This window comes from Gopherus evgoodei, chromosome 15, assembly GCF_007399415.2.
Source record: "Gopherus evgoodei ecotype Sinaloan lineage chromosome 15, rGopEvg1_v1.p, whole genome shotgun sequence".
Taxonomy (NCBI): domain Eukaryota; kingdom Metazoa; phylum Chordata; order Testudines; family Testudinidae; genus Gopherus; species Gopherus evgoodei.
Window position 1 is genome coordinate 8,542,190 of NC_044336.1, and position 14,546 is coordinate 8,556,735.

The following is a 14,546-nucleotide window of genomic DNA, read 5'->3' on the forward strand; positions in this document are numbered from 1 at the left end:
AACCAAATGGCTCACATCTGTTTAGCCCTTTTCTTTTTAACTAAACAAATTAGCATCAGAATACCTGGGAGACATACAAAGTCCCTTTCTAGATGACAGAACACAGACAATTATTAGCAAGGGGAGTAACTGTACTGAAAGGATCCAGCAGATGTTTTTACATCTCCTGGAGTGTCCATGAATGATCTGCACCGCATTGGATGTGCTGCCGCAGTCGTTTGAAGTAGGCCAGGGAATCCATTCAGAATCCCCTTCTGAATGATATTAAAGGAAGGGACCTAATTTAGTTAAATGTTGCATTTAAGCCCCTTCCAGCAAAGATAGTCTTTCACTAAGTGGTTAAAACAAAGGACAAGCCACCACTTCTCCCCCACTAATTGAATATGATTATTCAAAACAAAATCCTCTAAATTACAGTTCATACGGGGGGGGGGGGAAAGCGGGGAGGAGGAGCAACTGCGAGAATTTCACGCTCTTGATTTTTAAAAGGTCTCCTAAATCCCCATTGTGTGATCTATATCTGGATCTCAGTGCATTGGGACTGTCTCTTAATCTCCTACTCTGCTGCAATGCATCTCAGAACAGAGTGTACAAGGTGGTCACCTGGACAATGGATATTTCTTTGAAGATAAGCAGTTTGCTTCAGTTTTTCTACAGATAAGGGATTATAACTGCTTCCTGTGGGGTTTCATCTGCCAGGCTACAGAGTACAATTACTCATGCCCTGACTACTTAGGAAAAGATCGTGGCCCAATGCTTAGAACAGGGAGTTCAGGGTCCTACTGCTAGTGCCTTATCAGAAATTGGTTAAATCACCTAGGGTACGTCTATACTACCCACTAGATCCGCGGGGAGTAATCAATCTATCAGGGATCGATTTATTGTGTCTCGTCTAGATGCAATAAAACGATCCACGAATCGACACCTGTACTCCACCTCAGCAGGAGGAGTAAGCAGCGTTGATGGGGCAGCCACGGCAGTTGACTCGCCGCCGTGAGGACGGCCAGGTAAGTCGAACTAAGATACTTCAACTTCAGCTACGTGAATAGCATTGCTAAAGTTGTGCATCTTAGATCGATGCCGCCTCCCCAGTGTAGATCAGCCCTTAATGTCACTGCACTGTTAATTCCCCCCTCTGTAAAATGGGGTCTGACTTGTTCCAGTTTCCCAGGAGTATTGTGAGTGTAATGAATCTTAGTGCACTGAGATCCACGACTGAAACATAGGAATGCATAACAATCTGTCCACAGGCAAGCCCTAACTTGGTCTCCATCTAACCCACCCAGATATTTATATTGTCCACACTGCTCTGTAATTTAAGTACCTTTCAGACAATCATTCTGATCAGCCAGACAGCTGCTGCTGACCTACCAGTTATGGTACTAGAGAAGCATGCGATGATGCTGAGCTGGACTCCTTTGAATTGAGCGCTCATTTGACTTTAAGGGATGCAGCCAAGTGAAGTGTCATTTTTAGCAGGGCCAACACTTAGCTTTGGTTCTTCAAAAAACCTTTTTAAAAAAATTTAAAGTCCAGGTGAAATGTTTCCCTTCATCTGTTGTTTAAACAAAGCCCAACTGAAAACTGATTTTAGAACCACGTCTTCCTCTGCAGCATTCCCTACCCAAGCTTTGCAGCACTGGGCTAGTGCAGGTGAGAGCAGCTGACTATAAACAAAGGTGAGTGGTCTAGTTACTTCTTTAAAAAGATTCTGAGCTGATAGGTAACAGGTAAATAAGCAGAACTAATTATACAAAGTGATTTTGATTGCTCCTGTTCTTCACTGTATTGAAGCAAGGGGCTGTTATTAAGAGATAACCATGTTGATTTAAAAACATTGTGTTTCTTATCCCAACACTTTCCCCTTAAATTGGGGCAAGGGGTGCAATTTCAGGGAAAACTAACTGAAGGTGTTTGGTTTAAACGTAGGGTAGCCAATGCTGAACATGGCCTACGGGCCTCAGCAGGGAGCATCTCTGTCATCCTCTTTCTCCTTAGCTCAAGCCCTGTCTCCTTCATTTCCCCTATTGAGGGGAAGGCCCAGTGTGGCTACAGTAGATGCTACAGGTACAGTCCCCCAGTGAAGGATCAAGAGGGGCTTCTGGAGAAAGGAAGAACAAAATGGCTTTTGTCAGACTGAACAGATACAACGTGGAAGCACATGGGGTTCAATCCAGCACCCACTGAAGGCAATGGGAAGACGCTCATTGACTTCAATGGGCACTGGATCAGATCTACAGAGTGGCACATTGGCAAGGCACACTATGCGGATCCCCATCACTCCCTGAGTCCTGGGGCTATGGTACCTTTCAGGGTGATTTTCCACATAGTCATAGGGGAGGGGGAGTCAGAGCTGTGGGGCAGCCCTGCTACTGCACCTGCAATGGAATGACATTGCCAGGGAGCTGGGGCTGGGGCCACCCAGGATTAGTGCTGTGCCGATGGCACTGGCCTCTTGCAGATCCCCTGGGGTGGCCTTTCCATGAGGCAGGGGAGCAAACTCCACCCCCAGTGGGATGATGGGGGGGGTTCTCCACTAGGAAGGTTCCTCCCTCCCCCGCCGTGTGGCTCTGTGAAGTGCGTGTGGGGTCAATCTGGCCCATTGTTTCTCAAGCCTCACCATCTACTGCAGTTCCGTCATGCAGCACTCTGCAGATGGGGGCTGCTTACTTACCAAGGTGGGCTCTGAATTCTTGGGTCTGCAGGTGGCAGTACGGGCTAGTGCATCAGTTTTCAAACTGTGGGGCATGTCCTGCCTTCTCCCCATCCTCTCTTCCCTGGGTACTCCCTGTGACTCTCCCCACTGCTGCCCTGCTCTGGCCTGGACACCCGGTAGGCTGCAGCCCTGCGTATTTTAAACCCTTCCGAACCCGTGGGTGCAAGGTGCTCTGGGGGGAGGGCAAGGAGCCCTGGTCCGCTTAGCGCTGTGCTGTCATGGACTCCTCCAGGGATGGAGTTGGCCATGTCCTGCCATTGCCCTGAGCATGAGTTGCCTGCTGCCCGCAGTGAGCCACTATCTGCCCTGGATACACAGGAGTTTGGTGGGGGAAGGAGGTGGGGAGCTGTTATGTGATGTCTATAGAGAAGGGGGAAAGCAGTGAAAAAAAAAAGATTGGGGCCCTCTGGTCTGGTGGATGAGGATGCTGGACAAGAGGAAACCTGAGTTCAAGTCACAGCTTTGCCCCTGACCTACTGTGTGACTCTGAGCAAGTCACTTCCCCTTGCAGTGTCTGTTTCTTTCCCACCCTGTCTTGTCTATTTGGATTGTATACTCATCAGGGCAAGGGTTGCCTGTACAGCACCTAGCACAAGAAGGGTCTGATCTTGGCTAGAGGCTCGAGGCACGGCTGTAATACAGACATGACTATGATCCTCCAAGCTGTTAGTAAATTCACAGCCTGTTCTTTGCTGTTTAACACTTTCCCCACCTTGGATGCAGTCCAGTACCTCTTAGAAGCAAGGGTGGTGGGGGAGAGTATGGGAGTGCAGTTTAGTTAATTACTCTTTTTGTATCTCTGTTTCAAGACCTTCCCAGTTCTTCCCAATAATGCGTTCTATCTCCCCAGCAAAAAGGTCTCAAAGCTTTTGCTAACAGCACAAGTCTTAGTATCCCTGGATTCTCAAACTAACACTCCAAACCAAACATTTCTTTGGGACTGAGCTTTGATTGCTGGGCTGTTTGATATATTTAGTTCCAAACGTAACATGTTTTTTTCAGTCCTTAATCAGGAGGAGATTTGATCTTGGGTATAGAGACTGTGGCATCCAGCTGTCCTTTCTCTTTCGTCCACCCATGGTCTGTCAGGCTCTAGGTTCATTCAGATCTGTAGGACAATGTGCAATTTGATTTTCTTACCTTCTTTTGCTTGCTTTTGGATGACAGAAAACAGAAGTATTGGTAGCTAAATGGTTACTAAAAGGTTGAATAGAGACCACCTATTATGGAGTCTTTTCTAGGTAACTCACAGGTCAGCTCCCATCTACATATATTTGTTTAATTTTAACCTCTGCATTTCTCTTGGCCCAAGGGCCTCTCCAGCTGCTACTCCACCATCCTCCCATACAGAATCCTAACTCTGAGCCTGGAGTCATGCTCAGCATGGCTGGCATGAAGGACACTCAGTGGGGCTGGAGCATGCTCAGTGCAGATAGAACCTTGAGAGATAGTAGCAGCACCCTTCTAATGAGCTCTTGCAAAAGGCAGTCTTCAGAGCCATTGGGCTCTAGTCTGTGACAGGTGCAATCATAGTACAAATAAATAATAGATTTAACATGCAGCATAACTAAGTAACTTTGCCCTACTGCTAAGAGTGAGCCCATGGTCCATTAAATGCTTGACAGGAGTGAGGGGTCTTATGTCTCCAGGGACCAACTGACGTGGGAGTTCTTGTGATGGTGACTTCATAGCTGGCCTGAGGTCCATCAGCTCAGATGTCATATTTTACTCCAAATTAATCATTTGGCATAGATGGGGTGTGTTTGAACTGACTTCTCTATGATTTTTCCCAGATAAAATTACTCGTAGGGCTTTTTGATGCACATACATTAATTATTCCAGTAGCCTTCAGATTAGCTCAGGGCCAAGGTGTGCCTGGCACTGTACCACACAGAACAGAAGCAGACAGTCTCCTGCCCAAGAGAACTTCCAGTGTAAATAGCCAAGACAGACAAAGGCTGGGAGGGGAGCCAGAGGCATAGAAGAAGTGGCTCACCTAAGGCTGCACAACAGTTCAGGAGCAGAGCGGGGACTAGAAGCCAGGTTTCATGACTCCTAAGCCAATGCCCATTCCTGCAGCATGCTGCTTCTCAGACTGGCTCTTTGCAAATTTGCACAGTAGTTAAAATACCACTGGGGACATGCCGCAACAGCTATTGCTACCAACAGCCGAGCTGCCCCAGTATGAGAGCCTAAAACTCAGGAAAACTGGATTCTAATCCCAGCTCTGCCCCAATTTTGCTGGGCAAGTCACTTCCCTCCCTGTTCCCCAGTTTCCCCATCTGTAAAACGGAGACAGTGACACGACCTCCTTTGCAAAGTGCTTTGAGGTCTATGAATGAAAAGCTCTTTATAAGAGCTAGGTGTTATTACTGTGAACATGGTATAAATCCCTAACTGGATGGATATAGATAGGTAGAAGAGCTTTTTAGTGTCCGTTCTCATTTCCATAATGGCATCCTGAGCGTAAATTGAGCATCCTTAGAAGTACATATTCTAATATTTACATGTAACAAACACAAGGTGTGGTGGTATTTTGATATTATAAAGTGCTTTCCAGGCACTCTCCAAGGCATTTAACACATTACAGTAGATCACTTCCCCTGTCCCTGGAATACAGTCATCTCTGGAGTGCAGCACAACAATGCCCATCTCTTGGGGTCAGTAAAGGATAGGTTTTTAAAGACACCTGATCTCTATATCCAAGATTGACTTTCTAAAAAATTATGCTACTCTCTTGTGGTTGAGCTAGGCTTTGATGCAGGCATCACTGCATGAAATTCTATGGCCTTTGTTTTGCAGGTCAGACTAGATGATCAAAATGGTCCCTTCTTGCCTTAACATCGACAAAGGCTACAGATATTTTGAGAACAGGCACTGAAGATAACTGCTCTCTCCAACTGGAACCGCAAGGGGAGTTTTAGGAAGGCAAACCTCGGCTAGGATGCTAAGGGCATGTCTACACTTACAACTTGCAATCAATGCAGCGAGTGTCGATTTAGCAGATCTGGTGAAGACATGCTAAATCGAAGGGAGAGCACTCTCCCATCGATTAGTGTATTCCACCTCCCCCAAAAGCGTAAGGGAAGTCGACGGGAGATGCTCTCCCACTGACACAGCGCAGTGTAGCTACCGCGGTAAGTGGATATAACTACGTCGGCTTCAGTTACATTATTCATGTAATTAAAGTTGCATAACTTTGATCGATTTAGCACGGTAGTGTAGACCAGCCCGAAGACTAGCACCACTGCTACTCTTGGGGGAAAATACCAGAGGAGCCTTAACGGCCCTGATTGGGTTTGTCACTTGGAAGGAACACAGTGCTTCTATGACATGCTGGGGACCTGCTTCTAAAGTGGCTTAGTGGGAAGAGAGCCACCTACTGGAGGAGGAACATCACATCTTCTTGTTCCCGATATACCCGCTCAGCATGTCAGTTCCTCTGACCAAGCCACGATTCCTCTGAGCTCTGCCAAGTCCACCACCTGCTCTCCAAGTTCCTCATGTTCTTCTGAGCCAGTGAACAGTTCACAGAATCTTATTTCACTTTGCAAAACGTTGCCAGCTTTCTCCACTCAACGCTGAAGTCTCATTTTCAATGGAAGCATTTTGCAACATAAAAACATACATTTCCCATCCGTTCCCAATTTATGTAAGGCTTGATCATATGACACGAGTGCTACTGCTACTAGGAATGCTGCGAAACCAGCATAAGATGGCTCTTGTATTGGGCTAAACAAAGTGTAAACTGCTTGTGAATCATGTACAAGAAATGATCCCCTGCACTTTACTGCTCTTGTACAGTATGTTTTATTGCAGAGCAAACTCATATATTTTTCAAATTGAGAAGTTGTACTGGGCTGTAGACTGTTTCCAGGTATTCCTATGCAGTGTTCCCACAGTAAACAACCTGAATACAATGGAGTCTATTTCAGAAAAACAGTAACAGGGATTCAGCACCATTATCTGCAATCAATAGAGAGAGGCAAGCATCTTATATCTGATTGTTTAAATGTCATTTAAAACATCTGATTCTATTCCCATAGAGCACTGTTGCCAACAGAGACCGAGGGCAATGGAGTCACTCCTGATTTACACCAATGTGACTGAGACTAGAATCAGCCTGCACCATTAACGGATGCTGTCAAGTTTTTATATCAGGGTGACAAGGACACTGGCAAACTCGTGAAATTCCTTGAAGGCCTTTCCTAGATATCACGTTAGATAAAATATTCCATTTCACCACCAGCAGAACTCGCCATCAGCAAAAGCCTTGGATCTGGTGCATAACAGTATTAGAATGGACCTTGTACATACTGGAAAAAGCTTGGGGCTTGTTCACAGTGAGGAAAATACAAGAAGTTATTACACTTGTTAACTAACACAATGTAAACTATAACCTACTCCTTGTCTACACAGCGTGCTGTTGTGTTTAACATCATGTTAGTTGGTCATGGCTAAACATACAGTGCACCCTGGGTTAATGAGGACCCACTAACATGACTACAAACAAGTCAATACTTGTCTGCACTGACTGTCTTACATCGTGTTAATTAACACGTTATAACATGACACATTTTCCTCGTGCAGCCATGCCATTACAGTAAACTTCAGCTATGCTGGTTGCAATTTGAACTTTCTGAACTAGTTTTTAAGTTCAGACGGTAGCTGGAATGAAAACAGGCTTTTCCTCAAGACTGAGAAAATGTGATTCCCCACCAATAACACACTTCATAGCAATCTTCTCTTGGAGCTGCAACTGTGCCATGATACTTAATAGAGTTGTCATATTTCTTTATGAGACTCAGAACTCAATTAATTACAGGAAATGCCTTGCCAGCAAACAGGCTCTTACACTGAACAGGTTGGCACAATTCACGTTAGCATATAGAAAACCTCAAATTATTGGATTTTGAGCGCCCGATCATGAGCTGATGTATATCAGCAAAGCTCCAGTGAAGTTGACATAGTTATGTCAGTTTACACCGGTTGAGGATCTGGCCCTGAGCCTTCAATTCCTAAAGATTTCTCCCAGAAAGAGCTCTAGCCAGGGTGAGACGTTTCTCTGTGATGGAACACAATAAAAATTGCCATGAGTATGTGAAAGGTACAGACTAGGATCTCCATTCAGCCAGAGGCTGAATAAATGCTAATGTGCTGTTTGTGTTGTATGATCTACAAAATGCTGAAGACAGAATAGAAAATAATCTGGGTTCTCTGAAAATATATGAAAGTGAACTGAATCCTTGTGAAAGGTGCTGGATTGACAGTCCCAGAAATTGAAGTCCTCCATTTAGTCACAGAGCAGGGATGGCATAACTGGGGCAATGAAAGCTTCCCCCTCACTACCCTGCCAATGTGCCTCAAGCCTATTCTGGACAGAATACCTGCTCACGGGGGACAGAGGAAAGCTCAGTATCCAATGAGTCTCCTTGGCTTCCTCACTAAGAATGTCAATGATGAGGGCCCATTGTGGGACTGGTGCCTCTGCCATATAGATACCTGCTCATTTCACTCATTCACCTCATTGCACTGGTCATCAAACTCATTTCACATAGGCTAGCAGGAAGCCAAGGGAACATGATTCATTTTTCACCTAGGCTGGATTTTAACTCATGACCTAAGGAGTGATTCCATTGACCAAGTCCATGAGCCATTTAAGTCCCCCAACTTCCTCCCTCTAAAAAGAAATTAGAAAACAATTATGTAAAGTGGTCACTGGGCACAAGGGATTCCCTTTAAACACACTGCCATAGATTTTCCTGCCCATAATTAGCAAAAGACCCTCTGCTTGACAATAAAAATAGGTGTCATTAGCTCTAATTGATATTAAGGCAACCCAATTTCAACTGAAAAGCTCGCTTTTGTCTTCTTTCTCTAGCAGGGATTTCTTACATGTGAGCATAAGAAGCAGAAGCATTGGCAAGTGCCACAGGCTGCAGAAGAAAAGTTTCCTGGAGCTGCTGCGATCTGCATCCCTGTAGAACCGAAAGCCGAGGTAGGAAATGTACAAGTTGATAGGGAGTGAAATGAGTGGAAAATTCCATGTGGTGACATCAAGGATGGGGGCCACTGTTGAGAGTCCAATTAAGGCCAAGCAATGACGCAGAGCAACCCGCCGGCACATCGCAGGGTGAGTGACGGACATCATGCAGTATCCTCCTCGTGAGTAATCCTCCCGGAGGCCCCAGCTCAGGGCATTGAAATGAGGAAACTGCCAAGAATAGAGAATTCCTCCCAACAGCAATGCGCCTGCAAAAGGAAAGAAAAGAAAACATGCATTAGAGTGCTCATCTTAGATCATAGCAAAGGAGCACTGCATGCTACATTTCAACACCTATATGGAGCTTACCCACACTACCACACGCTACCACTGCAGAGTTTGTGACAACTGCCCCCCAACTCCCACAGAACTCCTGATATCACACTTAAATACTGTAAAGAAGTCAAAGGGTTATTCTCTGTTTATCAGCAATTATGTGGTTTTTGGAGATTTTTTTTTTAAACTTGCAAATGGTGTTCCTTCAAATAATTTATTTCTGATGCACCTGTCACCTCAATATCTAGGCACCAGTTCAGTTTCCACCGGGGGGTGATTTGTTGAAACTTAAGAGAAGTTTGGTAGAAGAATTTTTTTCACAGTCTCTAGGACACAAACTTATCTCTCCCAAGTTCCCTAACTGGAGCACCCAGAGCAAGAAACACAGTAGATGGAAGGAAGCGTTTGACAGGATAAGCAAAAGTTATTAACAAGATGAGTCCTACTCGCAGACATGCAGTGAGAAAAGGAGCCTATGCAGGAAACAGGTCACATCCTGAAAACTGTGATACCAGTGATGACAAAATAATTCAGAGGCTCAGCTGGAGTTTCTCCTCCTTCATTTTGTGAATATTTCAAATTGCTCACAGGTGTAGAGGCTTCTCAAGTGCTTAATCATTATATCCTGGGGTGGCAAAGTAAAACATGGCAGAGTGGAGCAGAAGGCAATGGAGAACTGCTTACTTCCCAAGACCAACTCTCAATACCGGCTTTAAATACAAAAGCATCTACTAATGTATTCTTCAGGAACTCCCAAACATACATGGGACCTGATCCAAAGCATGCTGAAGTCAATGAGAGTCTGATTGACTCCAGTGGGCTTTGGAATGGGCCCTCATACTGGGCTATATACAGGTGTGCCCCTCATCCACACTAACATCACCTGTGAGTCTTCCACCTGTAGAGCCATCTTGGACCTTGCCTGTTGTTCCCTTCTCTTCTACCTCCCCTCCACTCCAGCCGTAATATCCTATTTGCATCTTCCCACCTCCATGTGTTTGTCCTTTGTGGGAATGACCTCCCACTTCCGAGCCCAAGCTACCACTCCTCCTTGCTCATCTAATGGAAGCAGAATCAGGCTCTAACGTCAATAGCAACATTTGGCTTCAATCGGAGGAAGGTCAGGTCCTTTACTCCTTCCTAAAAGCTCATCTCTTCCCAGAAGGAGTGAGTTCATAATAACTAACAGACTAAGTCCCACCTCCACCAAGGGACTTGGGCACCTAAGCTCCACATTTAGTTATCTAAGGCCATGTCTACATCTGAAATTTTGCAGCGCTGGTTGTTACAGCTGTATTAGTACAGCTGTATAGGGCCAGCGCTGCAGAGTGGCCACACTTACAGCAACCAGCGCTGCAAGTGGTGTTAGATGTGGCCACACTGCAGCGCTGTTGGGCGGCTTCAAGGGGGGGTTCGGGGAACGTGAGAGCAAACCGGGGAAGGAGACCAGCTTCGCCGCGGTTTGCTCTCGCGTTCCCCGAACCCCCCTGCAAACCGCAGGGAAGGAGACCAGCTTGCTCGGGGTTCGGGGAACGAGAGAGCAAACCGGGAAAGGAGACCAGCTTCGCCGCGGTTTGCTCTCGCGTTCCCGAACCCCCTGCAAACCGCAGGGAAGGAGACCTGCTTGCTCGGGGAACGGGAGAGCAAACCGCGGCGAAGCTGGTCTCCTTTCCCGGTTTGCTCTCGCGTTCCCCGAACCCCTCTGCAAACCGCAGGGAAGGAGACCAGCTTGCTCGGGGTTCGGGGAACGAGAGAGCAAACCGGGAAAGGAGACCAGCTTCGCCGCGGTTTGCTCTCGCATTCCCGAACCCCCTGCAAACCGCAGGGAAGGAGACCTGCTTGCTCGGGGTTCCGGGAACGCGAGAGCAAGCTGGGGAAGGAGACCAGCTTGATTACCAGAGGCTTCCTCCTTCCACGGAGGTCAAGAAAAGCGCTGGTAAGTGTTTACATTGGATTACCAGCGCTGGATCCTCTACACCCGAGACAAAACGGGAGTACGGCCAGCGCTGCAAACAGGAAGTTGCAGCGCTGGTGATGCCCTGCAGATGTGTACACCTTCAAAGTTGCAGCGCTGTAACTCCCTCACCAGCGCTGCAACTTTCTGATGTAGACAAGCCCTAAGTCCCAGTTTTAGGTGCTGATGTGATCCACAGAATCATCCTGGCTCCCTGGGTACCTAAGTTTCTGCCTTTGAGCATGTGCACTGCTGCTTCTCTCGTGTCTGAATGCCTGTCTCCCACCTAAACTTCAGTACGATCCATGAACTGGGGGAAGACAGGTGGAGAAGTGCCTGTTTTGCCAATAGGGCCTATCCGGTAGGCATGCTCTGAGCATACCGAAGGGATCAGACCCTATTCAAAACCCAGCAGGAAGAGGAGGAGGAGGAGCAGCAGCAGCCCACCTTTTAGTCCAGTGGTTAGAGCACACACCGAGGATGGGGAAGACCTAGGTTCAGATCCCCCCTCAGCTCAAGGAGGAGAAAGGATTTGAACAGAGTATTTCCCACCCCTCAGGAAAGCACTCTAACCACATCTATTCTTATGTGGGTCGCTCAATCTCTCCCACTGAGGGCTTGTCTACATCAGAAAGTTGCAGCGCTGGTGAGGGAGTTACAGCGCTGCAACTTTGAAGGTGTACACATCTGCAGGGCACCACCAGCGCTGCAACTCCCTGTTTGCAGCGCTGGCCGTACTCCCGTTTTGTCTCGGGTGTAGAGGATCCAGCGCTGGTGATCCAGCGCTGGTAATCCAATGTAGACACTTACCAGCGCTTTTCTTGACCTCCGTGGAAGGAGGAAGCCTCTGGTAATCAAGCTGGTCTCCTTTCCCGGTTTGCTCTCTCGTTCCCGGAACCCCGAGCAAGCAGGTCTCCTTCCCTGCGGTTTGCTGGGTGGCTCCGGGAAAGCGAGAGCAAACCGCGGCGAAGCTGGTCTCCTTTCCCGGTTTGCTCTCTCGTTGCCGGAACCCCGAGCAAGCAGGTCTCCTTCCCTGCGGTTTGCTGGGTGGCTCCGGGAACGCGAGAGCAAACCGCGGCGAAGCTGGTCTCCTTTCCCGGTTTGCTCTCTCGTTCCCGGAACCCCGAGCAAGCAGGTCTCCTTCCCTGCGGTTTGCTGGGTGGCTCCGGGAACGCGAGAGCAAACCGCGGCGAAGCTGGTCTCCTTTCCCGGTTTGCTCTCTCGTTGCCGGAACCCCGAGCAAGCAGGTCTCCTTCCCTGCGGTTTGCTGGGTGGCTCCGGGAACGCGAGAGCAAACCGCGGCGAAGCTGGTCTCCTTTCCCGGTTTGCTCTCTCGTTCCCGGAACCCCGAGCAAGCAGGTCTCCTTCCCTGCGGTTTGCTGGGTGGCTCCGGGAATGCGAGAGCAAACCGCGGCGAAGCTGGTCTCCTTTCCCGGTTTGCTCTCTCGTTCCCGGAACCCCGAGCAAGCAGGTCTCCTTCCCTGCGGTTTGCTGGGTGGCTCCGGGAACGCGAGAGCAAACCGCGGCAAAGCTGGTCTCCTTTCCCGGTTTGCTCTCTCGTTGCCGGAACCCCGAGCAAGCAGGTCTCCTTCCCTGCGGTTTGCTGGGTGGCTCCGGGAAGGCGAGAGCAAACCGCGGCGAAGCTGGTCTCCTTTCCCGGTTTGCTCTCACGTTCCCGGAACCCCCCTTGAAGCCGCCCAACAGCGCTGCAGTGTGGCCACATCTAACACCACTTGCAGCGCTGGTTGCTGTAAGTGTGGCCACTCTGCAGCGCTGGCCCTATACAGCTGTACTAATACAGCTGTAACAACCAGCGCTGCAAAATTTTAGATGTAGACATGGCCTGAATCTGCTCCGCTGTGTATAAATACAGTCATTAAGCCTGACAAAGAGTGTGAGTTTGAGAATGACTCTATAGCGTGGGTATTAGGTACCCACCCGGGAGGTGGCAGAAGCAAGGTCCAGTTCCCCTGCTCCAATGATTCTTTAGTTATTGATCAAAGAGCAATAAAATGTGCAGTGCCTAAGTCCCTTTGTGGACTGGGGCCTAAGTTATTTCCTCAGTGATTCAGGTTTTCTCTGGGTCTGTTTTGGTTGTGAATTCCTTAGGGCCAGAAATGTCGATCTTTCTGTCTTGTAGAGCACAAAGTCATCGTTACCCTCCTCCAAATAATAATCCAGGCTGGTACCAAGGCCCATAGCTCAAACCACCCCAGCCAGAGGATGTCACTGCTGCATCATCAAAAATCTAAGTTTAGGGGCCGTTTTCTAGCTGCCTATAAGATGCCTTGAGACAAGATGGATGAGATAACATCTTTTTTTTGACTGGTGAGAGAAACAAGCTTTTGAGCTTAAACAGAGTCCAGACCTAAAGAAGAGTTCTGTGTAAACTCAAAAGCATTTCTCTATCTCACAGACAGAAGTTGATCCAATAAAAGATATTACCTCACCCTCCTTGTCTCTCTAATATCCTGGGACCAACATGGCTACAACAACACTGCATATAAGATGCCTCAGCAGTCTGAGCATTTGTCTCACATCTTCTTAAAGTTATGAATGCATTTTTCCATTTTGTGAGTTCCATATCTCTGGAAGCTGCTTACATTAAGTACAGAGACAAGGAAGGTCTACCAGTATGCGAATGCAGATCCTTGGACAATGTAGTGAGCAGGAGAATTACAGGCAAGCCTGGGCTAAGATTTTAAAATGTGATTAGTGATATTTAGGTATCCAACCCAAGACTCCTTAAACGGGCCTGATTTTCAGAAAGGCAATCTTCAACACTTTCTGAAAATCATGACCCTTTAAGATGATGAGTTGGGCACCCAAATATCACTAGTCACTTTTGAAAATCTTGGCCATGGTGCATAATATGCCATTTTCAAAGTCTGGTGAGATACAGGATTGATGTTTCTTCACTGAAGTTAAAGCAAGTTTCTCCATTGACTTTGAAGGGCAGCAGGATTGAGCCTATAAACAGTACACCTCTGTAGTATTGGTTTCTTTAGTTTTTTCCTATTCAACTGAAATACTTGCTCCCGAAGGCAGGATACCAGACTTGATGAACCAAAGACAATAATACTCTGCACTTACACAGGATTTTTTAATCTTTAAAGGGCTTTACAAACATTTAACTCATTATTTCTCACAACACCCAGGGAGATAATTTACAATTATCCACCATATGGGGAAACTGGGGTAGGGACAGAATCTGAAGAAGAATTAATACATGCACATTGTTTCTGGTTACCCTCTCTTTGATCTGGTATGACAAGCCCTATATTCTTGTGCCTTTGGTCTGTAACAGAGAGTCTTCACTTATGAAGTTGTTCAATCTTTGGTGTGCAGCCAACCCCCAAAAAGCATACAAAACCTCAAACACACTGGAAACTGTAGTAATTCCCTCACTATAACACTATGTTTTCAATTAAAAAAAATCATCTTGAGGCAACTTTTACATACAAACTAACCAGCCAGAACTACTTTGAGACTGAATTCCCATTTGCAAAGACCTGGTTTTAGTGCGAGAGGCTTTGGAGTTTTTAACTACTTTTATT

The 14,546-nt window shown here is 47.1% G+C and overlaps 1 protein-coding gene across 2 annotated transcripts in view; it reads right to left on the minus strand.

Moving 5' to 3' along the window:
* Positions 1 to 6,515: 6,515 nt before the first annotated feature.
* Positions 6,516 to 14,546, minus strand: part of LOC115635506 (protoheme IX farnesyltransferase, mitochondrial) — a 159,894-nt gene continuing 151,863 nt past the window's right edge. For both annotated transcript variants that reach the window (XM_030534385.1, XM_030534387.1), the window contains one exon: positions 6,516 to 8,968. In XM_030534385.1, coding sequence (XP_030390245.1) covers positions 8,562 to 8,968 — 407 coding nt within the window. In that variant the 3' untranslated portion in view covers positions 6,516 to 8,561. The remainder of the gene's footprint in view (positions 8,969 to 14,546) is intronic.